Source organism: Erythrolamprus reginae, chromosome Z (genome assembly GCF_031021105.1).
Source record: "Erythrolamprus reginae isolate rEryReg1 chromosome Z, rEryReg1.hap1, whole genome shotgun sequence".
Classification (NCBI taxonomy): Eukaryota; Metazoa; Chordata; class Lepidosauria; order Squamata; family Dipsadidae; genus Erythrolamprus; species Erythrolamprus reginae.
In genome coordinates, this window is record NC_091963.1 from 137,539,048 (window position 1) to 137,561,527 (window position 22,480).

The following is a 22,480-nucleotide window of genomic DNA, read 5'->3' on the forward strand; positions in this document are numbered from 1 at the left end:
TCTAAGGAGAAGGGCGGCATAAAAATCGAATAAATAAATAAAAATAAACTCCTTCCCGCTCAGCCTGGAGATACAACTGATTTGATTCCCAGGAGATCTGGAGTCAACTGCTGTGGGGACAGGAATTTGGGGCACTGAGAACTCGGAGAGGCAAGGCTTGTTTCTATCCGTATCCTTGAAAAGAAATTCCTGCATATGTAAGCCCCAAAGAATTGCAAACACCAAAAGCTGACAGGAAAGGTTGTCTGAATACCTCTTACAAGGGACAAGGGAAAAGCCACCGGTCAAAAATTCATTCCCCCCACGCACCACTGTTGTCAATATTTTGGCAATGCATATTAAGTCCTTGGTGGGGGAGTGAGGGGAGAGGAAGATGACTAATTTAGCCACTTACACATGCTAAAAAATGCCAGATTGTGCAAAGCAAAAGAGGTGTGGTGAGGGCGGAGTAACCCAGAGATCCTTCTCCTTCAACATGCCTGGAATATATATAAACCTTGAATCCTGCAGAGAACAAGCAGATGCAAAGAAATAACTTGGCAAAGATGACCAGACAGATAAGATCTGCCAACATTGGGCTGATTCTGGCCTTGGTCCTTTTGGGTGAGTCACAAAGTTTGGATAAAGGGTTAGTGAGACCAGGTCTTGGACTGAGCTATAGAGGTCTAGTTTGATTTATAATTGTATTACAAGTGGATTCAGTTTGGTGGTTAGATAATCTACAGCTTGTTTATTTAAAAGGTGATTGTGTGGTTAAATGGAGCATCTTAGCAGGCATTGCTCTGTGGTGAAAGAAAGCAAAGCCAAATTTGCAAATCAAACGCAACAGCTTTGGCTAAAACAAGTGTTTTCTGTGATACATTAGTACTATTATGTGCCATATGGTAGCCGTGCCTAGATAATACTTGGGAATTAGGGCCATTAAGGGCCATTACTCTGCCAATAAAAAATATAGTATTTACATTTTTATGGTGGGGTGGAGATGGCAGAGGTATGTGGGAGGGAGATTTATTTATTTATTATTTAGATTTATATTCCACCCAATCCCATGATATAGCTAATGAACAGGTAGATAGATTAGCAAAAAGCAGGGAGGTTATGCAAGCGATTGATACCTTGTCAAAAAAGTATAAGAGACTGGAACTTAACTCTTGGAGATTAAATTGCACTTAATTCTGGCTACTTCTGGAAAAAAATGGGATGTACTCAGTATTAGAAGAGACCAGACTGAGATGCCATAATCTTTTTGAGATAAACTGGAATAACCAATAACGCAATCTTAACAGCAATCTGATTCTGCAATCTGGTATGTCTGCTTAGAATAAGGGTCCCCAAACTTCGCAACTTCAAGACTTGTGGACAGCAAGCTATGCTGGCTGGAGAATTCTGGGAGTTGAAGTCCAGGAGTCTTAAAGTTGCTAGGCTTGAAGACCTCTGGTTTAGAATAAGTTTAATGAAGTCTGGAAGTGGTGCCCATGGCAGCATTCTGTTCAAAGCATCCTCATCTCTCATTTTGGGAGGAAAAAGGGTGAAAGAATGCTGTCTAAGCAAAGTGTTTACCATCCTGGCTATTCTAGGCTGATCTGTAGAAATCAATAAGTTTTTCCCCAATGTGGCAATCAGGGACTCCTATTAGTCCTGGAAGTGGGCAATTTCAATATATATTTACACATTTTTACAGGAAACAAAGACAGTTTCACAAGAGAGCAGGAATAGTGAGGGACAGAGCTGATTCACATATGACCCTGAGCTAAAGTTTCAAATAGGAGTGATGGCGATGCTTGTGTAACATGCGGCTGCCTACTTTAAGAAAATGCAGTGTACATATTGGATGTAGACCAGTGTTTCTCAACCACAGCAAAACTTTAAGACGGGTGGACTTCAATTCCCAGAATTCCCCAGTACCCGTCTTAAAGTTTCTAAGGTCGAGAAGCATTCATCTAGATTTGTCTAATCTCAGTTTCCCACTGTAATCAGTCATAGCTAACTTTTCATATGCATTTCTGGGAGTCTTAAAAGATGGTTAAAGATGAACCCACTTTGGCACTGGAGGGCAAACCTGTACTCCCAGTGTAAAACTTCCCATGGGTAATATTTCTTCCACTGGGGGTGCTGCAAATAGGAGAAGATAGAGTACTTTATTCTTATGTCTATTCGTATAGTCCTTGATAAGTTTGCAGAGGCTACTTTTTGATCTCTCTCTCTCTCTCTCCTTCTCTCCCTTCCTCTTTCCCGCCAACTAACTGTCTGTCTGTCTGTCTGTCTGTCTGTCTGTCTGTCTGTCTGTCTAGCCAGCTAGCCAGTCTGCCAGCCCAAACTCTTTGTGCAAAGATGTTATACTGGGGAAATCCCTACCTGTTGAATTTTGGCCTGTTATCATTGCTGCCATTCCGTGCCTTGGAGACACCAAAGCAGTCAGAAGAACCAGCTACCACCCTCCAAGGGAGCTGTCAGCTAAAGTAATGTGGTTCCCCAAAACTCACCTTAACAAGCTGTTGTGTTGTGCATTCACACCCTTCATCCTGACCCACCCACCCTACCTGGGCACACGGTTCTTCGTTTTTTTCCCCCTGAAGCTATTTCATGGAAGGAATCTGAAGAAGTGGGAAAGCCAAAAGAGTAGTAGTTTTATTTGCTCAGAATGTCAATGTTGGGAAAGTCGGAGTTATAAATCTTCTTTTCCAACTGAGCAGCACAACCTGTTTTAAATGTCAGAACTCCGACCCCTTAACCTGTGAAATGCTAATTAAAAAGATACTTTTGTTTTCCCCCCACCATTCCTTATTCCTTCAAACACGTGGGAATTCTTTTGAGATTTCAGATCTCAAAACTGAACGTTTTATTTGATTGTTCTCAAGATCGCAAAGCGGTTTTACAAGAAAGGGGTTGGCCACTAGCAATGACTGTGCGGAAAGCCACAGCATCCATTGGGCAGTTGGGAAGGGTCCAAAGCAGCAACTGTAGATCCTGCTCACAAAACAAGGAAGTTTTATACTCCAGGTTTGTTCTCTGGTGCCAAATTGGCCAGTTTTACTTTTTTGACCTGGCCTTGGAGAGTGACTGAGAGAAACACACCAATTGTAGGCACACCTGTATCAAAGCCAATTTTAGTGTGCTGGCACATTGTGATTGTGTTCTCTGGATTGCTGAGAAACAGGATAGCTGTTTTTCTGGGGTTTCCCTTTCTTTCTCAACACTCGTAATCTCCTGTCATGGACATTGGGCAGACAAAATATTGAAATAAGAGATTTATCCCACATTTGTGAGTTTCCCGCATTTTCCAGCCCTTTTGTTCTTTTGTGTTCTGCATTAGTGCTTTCTGTATATTCAGTTACTCAAATCTGGCTTCCTAATCTGGTTTGTTATTCAAATCCATCAACAATCAGTAAATACGGCCATTGAAGTGGCAGTTGGCAGATTGTGGGAAATTAAAGTGGTAATCCCTGGTTCTTTCTTCCCTGATACTGCCAGCTAAATGTAAGAGAGGCAATAAAGAGATCCTAGAGTGTACACAGCTGGGTTCAAAAGACAAGATGGCAACCATAACTATATGGACAAAACAAGAATGGCGTCGCCATCTTGTTTTTTATTTTGACCCTCTTGATTTTTGTTATGGCCACCATCTTGTTTTTTATTTTGACCCTCTTGATTTTTGTTACGGCCACCATCTTGTTTTTTATTTTGACCCTCTTGATTTTTGTTACGGCCACCATCTTGTTTTTTATTTTGACCCTCTTGATTTTTGTTACGGCCACCATCTTGTTTTTTGTTTTGACCCTCTTGATTTTTGTTACGGCCACCATCTTGTTTTTTGTTTTGGCCATTTTTGATTTTTGTTGTGGCTACCACCTTCATTTTTTTTGGGACCCCTTCTCGGTGCATAACCTGGAATGCCTACCAGAAGATAAAGGATTTGGTCAGCATTCCTCTCAATTTTGAACCACAAATGGTAAAAGAGAAAAATCACTAGAAACATATGCACCACTTCAGATTATTTATTTTTTTAGTAGCAGAAAAATTTTTAAATTGTTTTTCAAAAATCTGAAAAATAAGAAATTTAGCCAAATGTAGGCTGGTTTTAAAAGAAAGCTATTTCCCTCAGGATTTCCCCCCCTTTTTTCTTATTACGGACAATATTGAAAAGGATTCCATACCCATACACACACAAACACACCAGCACACACACACCTGTAACAAATGTAATATATAAAAAAACCAGCTCAGAATTGGTTCTTATTTATTTTTTATTTTTTATTTATTCATTTGTCCAATACACAAATACATAGGAAGAAAAATAGACATGTAGTAATATATATAAGGGTAAAGTGAACTTAGAGGAGAGGATATATGAAAGAAAGAAAATATATATGATAAGTGAGAGAAAGGAAAGAAAATTGGACAGGGGACAAAAGGCACACCAGTGCACTTATGTACGCCCCTTACTGGCCTCTTAGGAACCTGGAGAGGTCAATCGTTGAGAGTCTTGATTTACAACCACAATTTCCATTGTTAAATGAGGCAGCTGTTGTGTACATTTTGCTCCACTCACAACCTTTATTGCCATGGCTGTTAAGTGAACCACTGCATCTGTTAAGCATACTACGCGGTTGTTAAGCAAACTTGGCTTCCCACGATTGACTTTAAAAGTCACAAAAGGTGATGATCATCGCGTGCGTGACCCTGGGACAGTGCAACCATCGTAAATATACAAAGCGGCTACATTTTAATCACATAGCCACGGAGTTGCTACGATTATTGTAAGTGTGGAAACCCACCATAAGTCCCTTTCTTCAAGCAGTTGTAATTTCAAACAGTCATTAAACAAATTGGTTGTACCTCAAGGATTGCTATTAAATTGCACTCGGGGTATAAATTGGATTCAAAGGATGAGGTCATGAGTGACGAACGGGAAGACGGATGTGGGCCCCGAGGGAGCAATTCCCATTTCTTCTTTCGGGTATAATCTTGCCTGGGTAAAAATCTTGCTTCAGGCAGCAGCAGCTCTGAACAAAAGGCGTTAAGTCACGGTTTGCAAGAGTGTTACGCCTACTACGAGTTTATCTTAGCTCATGCGAAAACTCTTAGTCAAGGCAGTTGGCGTGTCCCATGTTGAGAGAGTGGGAAGAGATCTCCTTTGACAAACAAAGCCACGCCAGCCTGCCTTTTTTTAGTGTTTCGCCTGGATTTCAGCCTGCCTGGATGGCTCCTGGTCATCAAACAAAACACACATCCAACTTCAGCTGAATAGACGTGATCTCATTATATCTATTTGCAAAGCAAATAGAATTTTTATTTGGGGGTGGTGGTGAAAGCTAAGTTGAGCCTAAGCGAGCAGTGGAGAAAGGTTGAATCTAAATTTGCCAATCTGTAGAGCAAATCTTTACACAGTTGTTGTTGGGCTTTAGAGCAGTGTTTTTGTACTTTGACAGCTGTAGGCACTTCAACTCCCAGAATTCCTCAGCCAGCACAACTGGGTGTTGAAGTTCACACACATTTTCAAGCTGCCAAGGTTCAGAAACACTGCTTTAGACCAACATCTGGTTGGTCTCTAGGATGCATAAAATGATGATGATGATAATAATAATAATAATAATAATGATGATGATGATGATGATGATAATAATAATAATAATAATAATTTATTCGATTTGTATGCCGCCCCTCTTCGAAGACTCGGGGCGGCTCACAACAATAATAATAACAGTGTTACAATGTAAACAAATCTAATATTAAAAAAACATCTAAAAACCCTCATCATTTAAAAATCATGCAACACATGCATACCATACATAAAAATATAAAAGCCTGGGGGAAGTGTCTCAAAAGATCAGATTGGTATACATCTGACCTAGATTCCCTTCAACATGTTAACTGGAGTTCGTCCTACTTAACTTTCAACATTTTCTGTAGTATCTTAATGGCAATTTGCAGGAATTAGCAATTTACATATTCCATACAGGAACTGTCAGTTTTACTATAGATAGCCCTCAACAACCATTCATTTAGTGATCGTTTGAAGTTACAACAGCACTGAAATATGTAACTTATTACTGTTTCCTCACACTTATGACCATTGTTGCATCCTTTTGGTCACAAGATCAAAAAGCAGACACTTGGCAACTGGCATGTACACGTGATGGTTGCATTGTCCTGAGATCACACGGTCTCCTTTTGTGATCTACCGTGCAAGCAAAGTCAATGGGGAAGCCATATTCACTTAACAACCATTTTACTAACTTAACAATTGAAATGATTCACTTAGCAGCTGTGGCAAGAATGCTCGTAAAATGGCGCAAAGCTCACTTAATAACTGTCTTGCTTAACCACAGGGATTTGGGGGCTCAATTATGGTTGTAAGTCAAGGACTTCCTATACTTAACCAACTGCTGCTGATCAAATGGCAATGTTTGTGATAACCCATGATAAAAAGAAGCCAATTCAAATATTTGTGGCCAAAATTGCTCATTGTTTCATTGTTAGGAAATGAGGGGAAAATCCCTAAAAGAACAACTGAAGAGGCGGCTTCTATTTGTTAACTGTTACAAGCAGCTGGAAATTGCTCCTCCAAGTGACTAGTCCTTTTGACCCCGATCAGGCATGACTAATATGTTTGAAGTAACGCAACTGCATAGATAAGCCAGGGCAAATGCACCCATTTATCTCAAAGACAATTCTTCTCTATCAAATAAATTGACTTAGGGCCAGTTAGAAATGAGGATGCTTAATTTCTATCTGTTGATACTTTATTTTAATTGTATGAAACTTTAAACGTCTATTTGATAGCAAAGGGAATTCATATGTGCATTTAACCAACTGTTTAGATATTGCATTTTTTGAAAGGGATTTTAACAACCTTTTTTTGTTTGCTTTTACCAGCCCTTCACAGAGGATCACCAGTTCCAGGTATGAATCATAAGTGGGTTGTATTTCCCTTTTATTTTGCAACTCTTTCTCATTGAAGTAGATCAAACCACATAAAAGTTGGGCTAAAAATGGATTAGTATGGAACTCCTTCTAGATTTGAAACTCTTTCTCACTAAAGTAGCTACAAACAAAACCTGAGTGGGCTTAAAATGTTGGTTTCTGGATTTAAATTGGAAAAAATTGCTCTTGCATCATATTGATGCGATCAGGGCTATTTCAGAAAAAGAGCATATATCCACACCACCAAGCAAAAAAACCCACAACCCAGTTAAGTTGCACATTTCACCAGTTCAATAAGAGAAGAGCAAGATTTTACCGTTATTAATGCCATATGGCTAACTGATTATAGTTTCAATGATTTTAAAGAGAATTTTGGGAGCTGCATATCTTAAAGTTGCCAAGCTTGAGAAAAGCTGCTCTATCAAGTGAGGGCCAGTTAGGTGTGGTGCTTAAAAAACCAGGCTTTCACATGTGGTGGTTGTGTTCTGATACAAAAAGATTTTGTATCTTAAAATACATAAATGTTTGCAAGAGATCACCCAACTTCAAACTGAATACTGTATACACCAGAACTCCTCCTTTTAGGAATATTTTTTAAAAAAACTACCCTAAGAATATTAAATATCTGATACTTCATATTACCACGGCGGCTAGAATCACCTTTGCCCAATTTTGGAAAGATTCAGAAATTCCCCCAGAAAATACAATAATTAGAAAAATATACGAATGTGCAGAGATGGATAGATTAACAATCGATTTGCGAGGCCAAAAAGATTGAGAATACTTTGTAATTTGGGACAGATGGTATCAATAGATTCGGCATAGGAAAACAAAATGAAAAGAAAGATCTAAAATTGAAGTAAATTATGTAAATATATATACAGAAATGAACAAGGTATAAGTATAAAAGTATATAGAAGAGTACAATGTATAAGTATATAAATATTTAGCAAAACAGTATAAAATATAAGTACTTTATCTATTCTATCAAAATGATTAGGGGTAGCACGATTAAATGTACAGTATTTAAGTTTATAAAATGTAATGAAGCTCAAAAGAAAAATATGCAATAATGTACCAACGCACAACTACTTACTGTACTTATTGTGATTTTGTGGGGTTTTTTTCTTTAAAAAAATTAAATTAATAAATTCTATTTTTTTTAAAAAAGAAAGAAACCCGGCTAGAAACTAAGAGACTGAATTCAGATCGGGGGCGGATTTTAACTTACCTTGCGGCTGGTTCGCTTCCTCCCGCACATGCGCAGTGCAGGGAAACACCCCACTCCCAAAATTTAAATGAAAACAAATTGGTGACAGTGCTGGAAATATCGGCTTCTGGACATGCTTAGAATTTTTTTAAAAATGGGGAAAATCCCTGCTTAAAATAAAATAATAATAATTTTTTTAAAAAAAATATGACGGTGTCTACAGACTGAACCGGTTCCATGACATCATCCTGATGTCACCAGTAGGTTGCTACCAGTTCAGGTGAACCGGTCCGAACTGGGAGGAACTCACTTCTGGTTCAGATTCCACCATAGGCATGAAGCCAGCTAAATGACTCAGGTCAGCCACTCTGTCTCAGCCCTTTGAAGCAGGCAAGGACAAACCACTTCCATAAACCTTACCAAGAAAACTGCAGGAACTTATCTAGGCCATAGCCAGCAGTCTAGTTCCAAGACACCAAAACAAAATTGGATAGCCTCTCTATAAGATGCCTTTTAATCTTTCTGTTCCCCATCCAGCATTAACATGTGGACTTCAACAGCCTGTTCTACGGATAGCGGGTGGTGTGAATGCCCAGGCTGGCGAGTGGCGGTGGCAAGTCAGTGTTCAATTTCGCAGCCAACATGTCTGCGGAGGAAGCCTCATTAATAATCAATGGGTTCTCACTGCTGCCCACTGCTTTTTCGAGTAAGTGAAGATGGGTAACCTTTGCTTCATGCCGCTCCTATGCCTCTTAGCAAGACAAGGTTCCTTATACCTCCTGGCAGGAGAGGAGTTACGTTTTCCTCCTGGTGCACATCATAACGTTTTGTCCCCTTGTACAATTTTCCTACCACACATGCTCAGAGAGCCAAAAAGATCTCTGAAAATTACAAAAATAAATAAGGTGGTACGGACAGATCACGCTAGAGCTGTCGTGCCAAAATTGCGTAATCAACGGGCCACTACTGGAGCTCCCACACTGCACCGCACCTGTCAAAAGCCACCCCTGCTTCCAAGTGGCTCATTAGTGGCTCAACCTATTTCTGCCACCATTCCCCATTGAAGACTGTTTTGATTTAAATTGGCAGTAGAAAGCTGCATTTGTTACAATATATGTAATTTGCTTTCCTGCAGCACCATGAAAAATCCTTTGGACCCTAAAAGGCCAATGTTCTGCCATGCATTCTCTGTAGCTAACATCCATTCAAATGTTAGATACTATCACTTTGTTGTGATTTTTATATGTTTTGCTATTTAGACTATAATTTAATACAGGCTGCATCTTGGACCTCACTTAGAGTTGCCAGTTAGGTTATTTAACAAATTTTGTTCATCATCGCGCGCACACACACACACACACACACACACACACACACACACACTAATATTCATCCATATCCCTGTATGTCTATCTGTCTAACTATCTAGCTATCCAGCTATCTATTCACAGAGTATTCTGAAAGCAAGCCATTCCACTGGTTAATTATTTTAACTGTTTGAAGTTTCCCCTCAATTCCAGGTTGCTTCTCTCCTTCATTAATTCCCATCCACTGTTTCTTGTCTTGCCTTCTGGTGCTTTGGAAAATAAGTTGACCCCCCCTCCTCTTTGTTGCAGCCCCTCAAATACTGGAATACTGCTATGGTGCCCATCCTTAGTTCTTCTTTTCACTGGATTAGCCAAACCCAAATCCTGCAACCGTTCTTGATATGATTTTGTTTCCAGGCCTTAATTGCTCTTCTTTGCACTTTGTCCAAAAGTCTCAGCATCTTTTTTCTTCTAGTATGTTGACCAAAACTTGCTGCAGTATTCTAGGTCTGGAAGGTGGAAGATTGGATGGAATTACAGCTTCTCTTATACGGGATGTTGTTTTTATTCCAGGATCGAGAAAGAAATCCACGTGGAGCACTGGAGCGTGATCCTGGGAACTGTGAGGCTGAGTGGCAGGAGGGCCAGAGGATCAAAACGGAACGTCACCATGGTCATCCCTTACGAAAACTACACCAGCTACGAGACAGGCCATGACATCGCTCTGGTGCGCCTGGCCAAGCCTGTGCGCTACACAAAAGACATCGCGCCCATCTGCCTGCCCTTTGCTGAGCACCGCTTTGCCTTTGGGACCCAGTGCTGGTTGACTGGTTGGGGAGATGTCGCGGCCAACGGTGAATAGAAGGGTTTAGAGTGGAGAGGCCTGGAGGGTCTTCATAGCTAGCTTCAGGAATCTGTAAAAGACAAATTTAAAAAAAAGTCTAGAATTTCTTATTGATAAGAAGAGGTTTAGGCAAGAGTTCACCTGAGTTTCTGGCTTTGTGGAATGGCGGTGGGGAGGGGAGAAGGGTTTTGCATGAGTGGCAAACTACCTGCATTAGAGGCAAGAGAATGAGGGTTTACGTGCAAGCATGCTAGTTTTTGTGCGTGGCGGCTTGAGTGTATCTAGAGTGTGTGCGTTCATGTATTTTGGTGCAAAATGTTGTGCTTAGGGCTACCGTTTCCGCAGGTTTAACCTCATTCCTTCTTGTCTTCCAGTCCACCTGCCAGACCCCATGCCCCTCCAAGAGATAACCATGGATCTCTTGACCATCGACACTTGCAACTGCATTTACAGCAATCTGCGCAACAGGCGGATTGTCGACCCTGCCTTGCCTGGCATGGTCTGCGCCATGACTCCTGACCGCAAGAGAGGACCTTGTAAGGTCAGTCAAACATCACACTGCCAATCTCCAAAGAAGCATATGTTTGTCCCCTGCTTTCTAATTGTTGGAATACATTTTGGGATGTATTTTATATTGCAACGACTACAGACATATTTGGCCAGTAGATGGCAGTATTTACAAGTTTGGATCTATATGTACTCTATGCCCTTTTGTTCTAAGTAGAGTTTCCTGTTACAGTAATAGAATTGAGCAGTAAAGCACATGGTGACTGTACTCTGTTTGCTCTTGTGTAAAGCTCTTGCGTGGTGCTTTATAAAACATAATTTCTAACACCAACAGTGCTGACCGGTCAGGGAATTATGACTGTCCAAATGAGGTCAGAGACACTGACATGAACTTGTAGTTTTATATAAATAAATTTATTTTACATCTATGTTTACAGCAAACAAGATAGTCAGGGAAATAGAAACATCATGAGGTAAATCACAGAGCATACAGGGCTCACCGAAAAAAAGGCGGGGAAATAAGGGATACTGTTCCTCCACACCCACAACTACCAATCACGGCATAGGTTGCCTCATGCCGGAGCCCTCTCCAACCAATCAACTACAACAGGTGTTTTGGCTCATTGTACAACCCCACTCTTCCAGCTACTAAGTTTAAATATTTTCAGATGACCCTATCGTGATAGAGAAGAATTGGCTGTCAATTTTAAAGCAGGACTGTAAATCAAGTTTCTAGCCCTTTAGGTGTGAGCTTGGGATTCTTCAGTAATGCTTGAGGAAATCTTTGAAAATGTTTCAGGAAGTTGTACAGTTCCTTCTTTTTACTCCATTTTTTTTCTATATGGCACAGAGGGAATACAATATGGTGAAGAAAAAGAATTCAGCAGAGGGCCTTAAGTATAATGAGAGATACTGTAATTAGATTTAGCCTAATGTAACAGAATAATATAACAGAATAACAAGGTTGGAAGGGATTTTCTAGTTCAAGCCCCAAATTTCCCCATTCTGCTGGATGGATTTTTCATCAATGAATTCATAATTCTTTTCCTTGGTTCCTATCTCTAGATTCCCCCCCCCCTTCATCTACTTAATTTAGTGTTGTCCATCAAATGCTGGGAAGGTTCAGCTTGAGGCATCTCCTTGCCATTAGCTCTTTATTAAAGTTTGTTGTAAAAAAAAACCAAAACAACCCAGAAGCACACACAGATGACTGATTCAGCTGCATTCATAAACTTCTTTATAAACATAGTAATATATATATACAGTGATACCTCACCTTACAAACGCCTCATCTTAGAAACTTTTTGAGATACAAACTCAGGATTTAAGATTTTTTTGCCTCTTCTTACAAACTATTTTCACCTTACAAACCCACCGCCGCCGCTGGGATGCCCCGCCTCTGGACTTCCATTGCCAGCGAAGCACCCGTTTTTGCACTGCTGGGATTTCCCTGAGGCTCACCTCCATGGGAAACCCCACCTCCAGACTTCCGTGTTTTTGTGATGCTGCAGGGGAATCCCAGCAGGGGAATCTCAGCAGCGCAAAAATGGGCGCTTTGCTGGCAACGGAAGTCCAGAGGTGGGGTTTCCCAGCAAGGGGAGCCTCAGCGAAATCGCAGCATTATAAAAACACAGAAGTCCGGAGGTGGGGTTTCGAGGACTCCGGTGTTTTTGCGATGCTGCAATTTCATTGATGCTCCCTTTGCTGGGAAACCCCACCCCTGGACTTCCGTTGCCAGTGAAGCGCTCATTTTTGCGATGCTGGGATTCCCCTGCAGCATCGCAAAAACACGGGGGAATCCCAGCAGCGCAAAAACAGGCACTTTGGCTGGCAAAAGGGGTGAATTTTGGGCTTGCACGCATTAATCGCTTTTCCATTGATTCCTATGGGAAACATTGTTTCGTCTTACAAACTTTTCACCTTAAGAACCTCATCCCGGAACCAATTAAGTTTGTAAGACAAGGTATCACTGTATATACAATACCACAAGTATAATTCTTATTAAATCAATTATAGGCAGCAGAGAGCAATTAGTTTCATTTCAGCAGAGTTCAAAGTGAAAGAGTACAGAGCGGAGAGTGGAACTTAAGCTTAAGTATTCAGTTTCAATTCTCTGCACAGACTCAGAAGTGGTTAGCTCCTATTGGCTGATTCAGTTGCTGTGCCTATTCATTGTCTAACCTTGTTAACATTGGCTCTCCCAGTTTATGAATATCTTCACTGGTGGATCAGGCAGTAAGAAAACCTGTTAGCAAAGGAGGAGATGAGGACAGACACCACCATGCATGCAGAGAAAATGCAAAAAAATATCTCTTTCCACCCTAGGGCGATTCAGGTGGACCCTTGGTTTGCCTAGAGAATGGCCGATGGTTCCAGGCGGGGATCATGAGTTCCTCCTTGAGTTGTACCCAATTCTACGGACCCACCATCTTGACGGACGTGAGAGCCTATGCCAACTGGATCCAGCATCATGTTGAAGAAGCCTCCTTTGCCAATCAGATTGAGCCTATACCCAATACTACCGACAGTTACATGTGCACAAGTAAGCATCTTCTCATCTTTTACTGTGAACACCTTCATCGACAACCCACCTGTCCAAAGCCTCACTGCAGGATTTTGGTGACATTATGTACTTTCTCCCTCTTTGTTTTCCCAATCTAGCTTTCAATTCTGCCTCTCCTTTTCAGAGAGGGAAAGGTTTAACCCAGCCGTGGAGGCCAAGTTAGCTTCTAAATCTATTTGCATTGTCAATGCTTTAAACCAAAGACTTGCAGAAGTTTGCTTTTGCAATAAGTACCAACTATCTGTCAAACCAGAATCAATGCTGCTTGTCTTGGCAACTTGAGGATGTGTGGACTTCAACTCCCAGAATTCTCCAGTCAGCCATGTTGAAGGCCAGACATCTTAAAATTGCTTAGGTTGAGAAACATTGCTCTAACTCAGTGATGGCCAACTTTTTTTTGCTTGCGTGCCTGCATCCATAATGGTCTCCCCCCCCCCCCTCGGGCAGTGTGCATAAACCTCGCACATGCACACAACGCTCAGTGAAGCCTCTGGACTTCCGGTACACCTGTTGGACCATTTATTGTCCTCCCTAGACTTCAGGAAAGCCTGCGGAGCCTATGGATGGCAAAAAAAAGACCCAATGGCCCAACTGGAAGTTTGTTTCCATAGGGTTCACTGAAACCTCTATACTTCTGATAGGCCCGTCATTATCACAAAAATATATTACACACACATATATACATGTATATACATGTAACATATTTTTGCTGAAAATGAAAAGGAAGGGAGACTATTATAGTTCTATTTTGGGGCTTATTTGACCTCATCCGGTAGCCACATAACCCCGAAATAGCTTAGCAAATAGCAAATAAGCACAAAATAGATCTAGGGTAGTCTCCCTTCCTTTTCAGTATCAGCAAAACATCAGCAAAATGTTACATTTTTGGTTGCCGGCTAGTTGTCAGCTACCGTATTTTTTTAAAAAAAGCTTATCTGCCTGGGAATATGCCCCCCCCCACACACCCCTCTTGTCTTTAGGGAGAGATAAGATGAAGTGACACCTTGTGTTAAAAGGTAGTCCTCATCTTACACCCATTTATTTAGTGACCAAAGTTACAATGACACTGAAAAAAGTGACTTACAACCATTGTTCACACTTACGACCACTGCAGCATCTCCCTGGTCACGAGATCAAATTTTGGATCCAACCAGCAAGTTCTTGTGGCGGTTGCAGTGTTCCAGGCTCACTGCACGTGAAGCAAACATTGACAAGCAAAGTGAAGGAGGAAGCTAGATTCACTTAACAACCGGGTTACTAAGTTAAGAACTGCAGTCATTCCCTTAACGGCTGTGGCAAGAAAGGTGATAAAACGAGGCAAAGCAACTGTCTCGCTCAGCAATGGAAACTCTGGGCTGAATTGTGGTCGTAAGTTGAGGACTACCTGTGTTTTATTGCTCTCCAGGCTGTGGGGTGCTGAAACAGGAGAACAAACAATGGCCCTGGTATACGAGTCTACAGTATGAAGGAGAGCACGTCTGTGGAGGCACTGTAATTGGGGAACACCACATCCTGACTGCTGCTCAGTGCTTCATCGGGTGAGTGGAAGACGGGGGTGAGGCAGCCTCTGAGTAGGGAAGAGCCAATGTTGGGCTCCTATGGGTACGGTCAGGTACACAGAACCAGTAGAAAAATTTTGATTCTTTTTTTCCCTTCTGGGCTCTGGGTATATTTTTCCTCTCGCAGTATATGAGGTTGGATGTGTATAATTTTAGAAGAGCTGTGCGTTCGTGTATGTGTGTACATACAATAGAGTTTATATAGTAGATAATGTATATTTTTGTGTGCCTGAGTGTAATATGTATGTACACATATGACATATATATACATAGAATTAAATAGTATACAGTACAGTGTTCCCTCGATTTCCGGGGGGGATGCGTTCCGAGACCGCCCGCGAAAGTCGAATTTCCGCGAACTAGAGATGCGGAAGTAAATACACCATTTTTGGCTATGGACAGTATCACAAGCCTTCCCTTAACACTTTAAACCCCTAAATTACCATTTCCCATTCCCTTAACAACCATTTACTCACCATTATTACTGGTACTCACCATTGAATAAGACACTTAGTGATCCTGATATTTATAAACATAATTATTTATTAACAATAATTATTTACACTTATGTACCTTTACTACTACCTTAGTACTACTCCTACTTATGATCATTGCAGTGTCCCCATGATCACATGATAACTTGGCAACCAGCACGTAGTTACAACAATAGCAGGATCCTAGAATCATGTGATGACCTTTCCGCCGGCTTCCAGCAAACAAACTCAGTGGGGGATTTGTCAACACCTACATGATTCACTTAACAACCACATAAAATTCACTTAAGGACTGGGGCAAAAGAGGTTCTAAAGACTTACTTAATGCCTGCACTGCTTAGCGATAGAAACTCCAAATGTCATAAATGGAGGACTATGTGTATTCAATCCAGATTGCGCAGGCTTCCTTTTCTTGTTGTTTTACTTGGGCATCATTTTTTTTCCTTTTGTGTGATGTTTTCCAGGCGCCAGGAAACGGAGGGCTGGGAGGTGCTCCTGGGAGAGCAGGTGGAAGGAGGGCAACAGAAATGGCAAGAGAAGAGAACTCTCAAAAACATTGAGCTTCACGGTCTCTACGTCGACATGATGGAAGGCTACGACATTGCGGTGGTCACCCTGGCGAAACCTGTGGTGTTCAACGACAGCATCTGGGCCGCTTGCGCCCCGTATCCTAACTACGAGCTCCCCTTTGGCTCTACTTGCTGGACCCGCGGGCGGAGAGTTGGTACGTTGTGGATCAGCAGGGTGGGAGAGGACGATGGATTTTTGCTCAAGGACACTGGTTCTCAATCTTTCTAATGCCACGACCCTTTAACACAGTTCCTCATGTTGTGGTGGCCCCCCACTATAAGTCTAGCGCCAGTTCTCCCAACAGAGCTTTAAGCCGATTGACAGGAAGGTCAGAGGGACACACCCACTGTAAACGCCCGATTGGTCGGATTGTAAAAATATGTTCCAAGGCGCCAGAATAGAAGCTTTAATTCCTAACACTGTGGGACATTTGTCTTTCCCTGTGAAACGGTCGTTCGACCCCTATATTGAGAATCATTGCTCTGGGAAATAGGCTTTTAATAGAACGTGTAATCTGATACAACATATGGAGAAAAGAGAGGTTGTCACAACTAAGTATATTGAAATATATCATACTTTGTAGGGGACAGAGGAAAGGAAATAAATGAGAGGTTTAGAACTACCTTAGCGTCTGGAAAGTATAATATAGAAAGAGTAATTGCAAGAACTGAGCAAGACATGATAACAGTGTTCCAATATTTGACGGGCTGGAGAGGGATGTGTTCATCTGCCGTGATAAAACAAAGTTCCCTGCGCTCTTGCGGGGGAATATCCGAACCCCCGTTGCTCGGGGGTGCCGATTCTTTTGAATCGGACCAAACATCCCTGAAGAAGGAACTTGATAACAGTGTTCCAATATTTGACGGGCTGGAGAGGGGTGTGTTCATCTGCCGTGATAAAACAAAGTTCCCTGCGCTCTTGCGGGGGAATATCCGAACCCCCGTTGCTCGGGGGTGCCGATTCTTTTGAATCGGACCAAACATCCCTGAAGAAGGAACTTGATAACAGTGTTCCAATATTTGACGGGCTGGAGAGGGGTGTGTTCATCTGCCGTGATAAAACAAAGTTCCCTGCGCTCTTGCGGGGGAATATCCGAACCCCCGTTGCTCCGGGGTGCCGATTCTTTTGAATTAGCCCAAACCTCCCTGAAGAAGGGACTTGGCTGGCAATCCATTTTGGGGTCATCATATCCCATGGATAGCCTGCCTGGAGCCTCCACCAGCCTTGGTGCTGTTTTCCAAGGCACCAGATGGCCAGACAAGGAATAATGGATGGAAACTGACCAAGGAGAGATTCAACCTAGAAATAAAGAGAGTTTCCTAACAGTAAGAGCAATTAACCAGTGGAACAGCTTGCCTGCGAAGGTTGCGAGAACTCCAACACTTGAGACTTTCAAGAGGAGATTGGATGGACATTTGTCTGAAATGGTGTAAGGACTGCTGCTTGAGCAGAAGGGTTGGACTAGATGACCTACAAGGTCCCTTCCAACTCTAACAATCTGTAATATGTATACCTTCCTCCCCTTTTAATAACCCTTGCATTGGGTTGTATTCCCTTGCATTGGGGGGGGGGGTATCAAGGTGACTGAACGGAGTTAAGTGTTTACTGGTCGGATGCCCTTCCTGATGCCTATGCAAGATTCACAGCAGATATTTTCCCTTGTGTGCAGAGAGAGAGAGAAATATCTGCTTCTATGTAGCATTGAACTCACAGCCTCCTGATTGTGAAGCAAGAGCTCCACCTCTAGGCTGCCATGCCGCTCATTTAGAATTAGTCCCCCTATTTAACAATATTGTTCCTTCTTTATCTAGATAACCAAGGGATGCCAAGCCCTCTGCAAAGTGTGCAGGCAAAAATCCTTGGCCCAAAGAATTGCAATTGCCGCTACAATGCGACGAGTGACCCTGGGAGAGAAGTCTCCATCATGTCTGAGATGATTTGTGCAACACCACACAACAGATCCATGCGTTGTGAGGTAAGGAATTGCCATGTGTCAGCTTAGAAGTGATCATAGATGATACAAGTTGTTGTTGTTGTTGTTGTTTTAAAAAAGGGAGCTGGGTTATCTTTCTAAAACCAAATTGTCCAGGTCTTTTTTTCTTATATTTGGCCCCATTCATTAATAAAAGTTTTAATGCAATAAACAATTTTTACTTTAGGCCTTTTACATTTCCCAACAGCTGCACTTTTTGACAGATTTGGTAAACATACACACATCTATATGAGTGCTGAACTTATTTTCTGCAAAATGGGAGTGAATTCTGTTTCTTACTTTCAAAACAGACTCCATCTCACTTTGGAAAAAATAACTTTTTTTGTTGCTAAACACCAGTGGTGTTTCCTCATTCCTTCTGCATGGATTCAATTGAATAAGGAGCAGGAATGCAGCTTTTACAGAATTTTGAATTTGATTTTCCCCTAAATTCCAAATTCTGAATTTCTCCTCTGGATGAAATTTGTTTTTCTATTACTAAAGTGAATTCAGGAGTACTCTGAGTTTAACTAGTGATATAGCAACTTTGGGTGTACTAGGAAAAGACACCATTGCCAGAATAAAGTTTTCATCACATGCTGTGTCTTAGAATCAATTGAATTGTGTGTGGGGGGGATCTTCACGATGACCATTCCCACAAACAATTGTTATCAACAGCACAATGCCAGAAAACTGAATTTATGCAAACACTGGGCTTTATTTTTTTTAGGCATTTGAGATTTCTGGATTCTCGCTGAAAAAAAAATGAAAGGAGCAAACATTTTTGATTTGGGATGTTTCCTATGTTTTAATGCATGATTAAAATATGGCCTTTTAAATTAGATGTTTCAGAGATAAATTATGTTGCAAATGGTGCATTTAAACATTTGTGGGATTTTTTAAAATACAAATTGACCTGCTTGATGTCGACTGTTTCCTAACTTTAGGGAAACTATAATTCCTTGCCGCAGTAGAAGCCAAATGGACAGAAAATAACCTAAACATTGAATAGTTAAATAACGAATATTTATGCATTATTACCTGAAGCATTGATAAAGCAGAGATAAAGCAAAAATCATTTTTAAGCAGTGGAGCTGTCCACCATCTGTGGTACTGAAAGATTCAATAGAGGGTCATTCTAAGGCTATGACCGGCTTCACATTTCAAAGTACTTTTTGCCAAGCACCCTTCCTAAAATTTCTCTCATTCCCCTACAAATCTAATAAATAATAATAATAATAATAATAATAATAATAATAATAATAATACTTACAACTTAAATTGTTGTTTGTTAATGCACATCCTTTTGATGATCAGAAACAACACCTTGCAATCCAAAGTGCCATAAACTCTCACAAGTTATTTCTTTGGCCGTTTCCTAACTTTAATCCAATATACAAGTCTTTATGTTGATTGGAGATTAAACCCAGAAGTTCTGTCCCAGATCTTTCCCCCTTTTAAGCCAATGAAACTCAAAAGGTAGCCTAAGAATTTTCACCAATTTTATCACATAAAAGACACTGCAAAAGTATTATTGATACATTAATGGTAATGATGCATTAATGGTAATGTTAGAACCATTAATGGAGATCTTAGGCAAAATAGTGTCCAGCTGACCTTATCTAGGCATGTAAAGTAAACAGGATTTGATCCAGTTAGGTGAGAGGTGAGAGACCACCAGGGAATACCAGTAAGCTATTATGGAAAATTGAAAAAGAAAACCCACAGAATAAAGTAGAATAAACAAATGACAAACCCTCCCCCAATTCTTATTTGAACACATACTACACATACTTTTAAAAATTTGATAATTACAAGCAGAAGCTATATTTGAGACTAATAATCAAGGACTATTCACAATTTCTAAGTTTTGGTTGGCTTAAGATGGTAATCTTTCTATTTTTGAATCTCTAGGTAAGCACCGGAGACCCTTTGGTTTGCAACCACAATGGAGTGTGGTACTTGGCTGGCATTTCCAGCTTTGGGAATGGATGTGGGACTATAATTCGTCCAGGGGTTTTTACATCTGTCAAGAACTACGAAGAATGGATCATGAAGGCTGCCTGGTCTGCATACTATAATGTGCAAAAGCCCCGTGCACCAAAGGCCAGGGATGATGCAACTTGCTCGATTGCGTCGCTAAGAAGCTAATAAATCGGGATTTCTAATGCAGTGAGGGCTTGAAAAATCAAACTTTTGCTTCATCTTATGATCTGTATATTCCTCTTCCTTGAAGCAACTTGAATTTTGGTGAAAGAAAGAAATGTCTACAAGAGCGACCACACCCAAAGAAATTATCTAGTCAGCATTGCATTCACTTACTCATATTTCTCAACTTTGGCAACTTTTAAGATGTGTGGACTTCAACTCCCAGAATTCCCTGCCACGCGTCTTAAAGCTGCCAAAGTAGAGAAACACTGCCTTTAGGCACCCTGTTCATACAATTACATTGCTCATTTCATTTATTTTCTTTTAGCCTGTGGTTGTACATTCCTGATACTGAAATATCAGGATGTCAAATATTTATTTACACCTGTAAACGAGCCTGGGACTGAACTGATGAAAACTGACTTGCCCAGTTTTTACACTCCTAAAAATCCATTTTCAAAGGCTGTGAAGCATGTGTAGTCAATATACCCTGTTCTTTAATGCTTTGGAATTTTCTTATTATTTTCTTTTTAAAAAACACTACGTAACCTGTGTACTAAATCTAAGCTTTCTAGTGTAAGTAGAGTCTTGCCAATTAGTTGCAGACAATTTACATTTTGTTTCAGTGACCATGGTTCTCTGGTGTCTCAACAGAATTATTAGACAAGATGATTGAGACTGACATAATTCTCCCAATGCATTAAAGCATGATATGGCTTGTTTCCTTCAGCTTTAGTTATTCTGCAACTTAACTGCTTTGGCTTATGGCTTAGCCTTTTGAACAAACCCTAAAGGTAGTTAGTTATACGACGTACACTATAGTTATAGATATACCTCTGTGCCATGTGTGAGCAGAGACTACAGCGTCTTTGGCTTTTGTAGCCAAGCCAGGAATCTAGGTCTCTTACACCACTTTTGTTTTCTTTGAGCCTCAGCACTTCACTACAAATCATCTTTATTTTGAAAGCAAGATGCGGGTAGTATCTTGGGTTTGTCTTGTGAATTAAAAAGCATCCAAGCTAATCTTGAGTTATTTTTTTTCCCAAGGTGATAAAACTGACATGGATTTGTTGGTGTATTTATTTTCAATATTCCATTTAATGAAGTAACTTATTTAAACATTATTTGTACATGATAATGTTGCTGATTGTATAGGCTTTAATTGTTGGGAACCATAATCTTATACTCTAGAAAGCATTTGGTTGTTGATCTTAATGTCTTTTAAAAACCTCTTCTCCCCCGGGCTGATTTATAATATGCTGTACTTTTCTATCTCCGTGTAGATAGATAGATCTATTTATATTTGATAACATGTATTTATTATATTTTGTTTTTCTATTATGTTACTGTGAAAATTTGTTTGGAAAAATGGAATATTAACAATAATAAAAGAAAGGCAAACATGACCATTGTTTGTAATTCAATATTGCCACAATGATATTACAGATGGTCCTCAATTTAATGACCATGATTGAACCCGGAATTAGTTATAAGTTGTGGTGGCTAAGCAGATCATCACGTGACTGGACTGATTTTATGTCATGTTTTGAGGCAGTCATTAACTGAATGCCCTGGTTGCCAAATAAATGTTTTTACCCAATGTGCTCTTTTTGCGTGTGCTGGAAACCAGCAAAAACTGTTGAAAACCATGTTCACATGACCGTAGGATGCTGCAAATAACCATAAAGGTGAGTTAGTTGTCAAGTAACTAACTTTTGGAGGGAATCCATTGAAACTTTGAATGGTAGGCTACCTATCATCCACAACACGTGCCCCCCTAAATACAGTTCAGCAAGATGTCTATTTAGTAAGATGATTTCCCTATTTATGGACCCCTCAAGAGAAGCTTAAAATTACAGAAGGGCAGATTTGTACATCTATTTGGCCAGTGCAAAGTTCAAACTTGCCAAAATTTGAATAGTTTTGAGCTTTTTGCTCTTTCTCAGAAAACCTAATCTTAAAACGCCTTTGAAAACAAGCATTGAAAAGCCATTGATTGCATCAAAGCACTCCTTTAGTCACTGCTAAAGAAGCACTTTTGATGAACTCTGGAAATCATTATTACCACGTTGTTGCTGCGAAACCTTGGACCACCCTCCAAAGCATCTGCAGCCCTATTGTCTTCGATGTGCATGTATGTTTGTATCTAGGATGATGGCAAACCTATGGCACGGGTGCCACAGATGACACACGGAGCCATATTTGTTGGCATGTGAGCTGTTGCCCTAGCTCAGCTCCAACGTGCATGTGTGTGCCAGCCAGCTGATTTTTTTGCTTGCACAGAGGCTCTGGGAGGGCATTTTTGGCTTTCAGAGAGCCTCCAGGGGGGTGGAGGGGGGCGTTTTTATACTCTCCTGGCTCCAGGAAAGCCTTTGGAGCCAA

General features: G+C 40.8%; 1 protein-coding gene across 1 annotated transcript; it reads left to right on the top strand.

Moving 5' to 3' along the window:
* The first annotated feature begins 534 nt into the window (after positions 1-534).
* Positions 535-21,504, top strand: LOC139153164 (serine protease 53-like). The gene is made up of 10 exons (XM_070726790.1): positions 535-603; positions 6,877-6,903; positions 8,672-8,840; positions 10,015-10,295; positions 10,660-10,826; positions 13,118-13,334; positions 14,761-14,893; positions 15,873-16,132; positions 17,790-17,953; positions 19,865-21,504. Exons 1-10 carry the CDS (start codon positions 546-548, stop codon positions 20,099-20,101), a joined length of 1,713 nt encoding a protein of 570 aa, XP_070582891.1. The 5' UTR covers positions 535-545; the 3' UTR covers positions 20,102-21,504.
* The last annotated feature ends 976 nt before the right edge of the window (positions 21,505-22,480 follow it).

Excerpts from the sequence above, each read along its gene's own strand:
- LOC139153164 (XM_070726790.1), top strand. The coding sequence starts at position 546 with ATGACCAGACAGATAAGATCTGCCAACATTGGGCTGATTCTGGCCTTG. Across the intron at positions 604-6,876 it reads TCTGGCCTTGGTCCTTTTGG|CCCTTCACAGAGGATCACCA; the intron begins GTGAGTCACAAA and ends TGCTTTTACCAG. Across the intron at positions 17,954-19,864 it reads ACAGATCCATGCGTTGTGAG|GTAAGCACCGGAGACCCTTT; the intron begins GTAAGGAATTGC and ends TTGAATCTCTAG.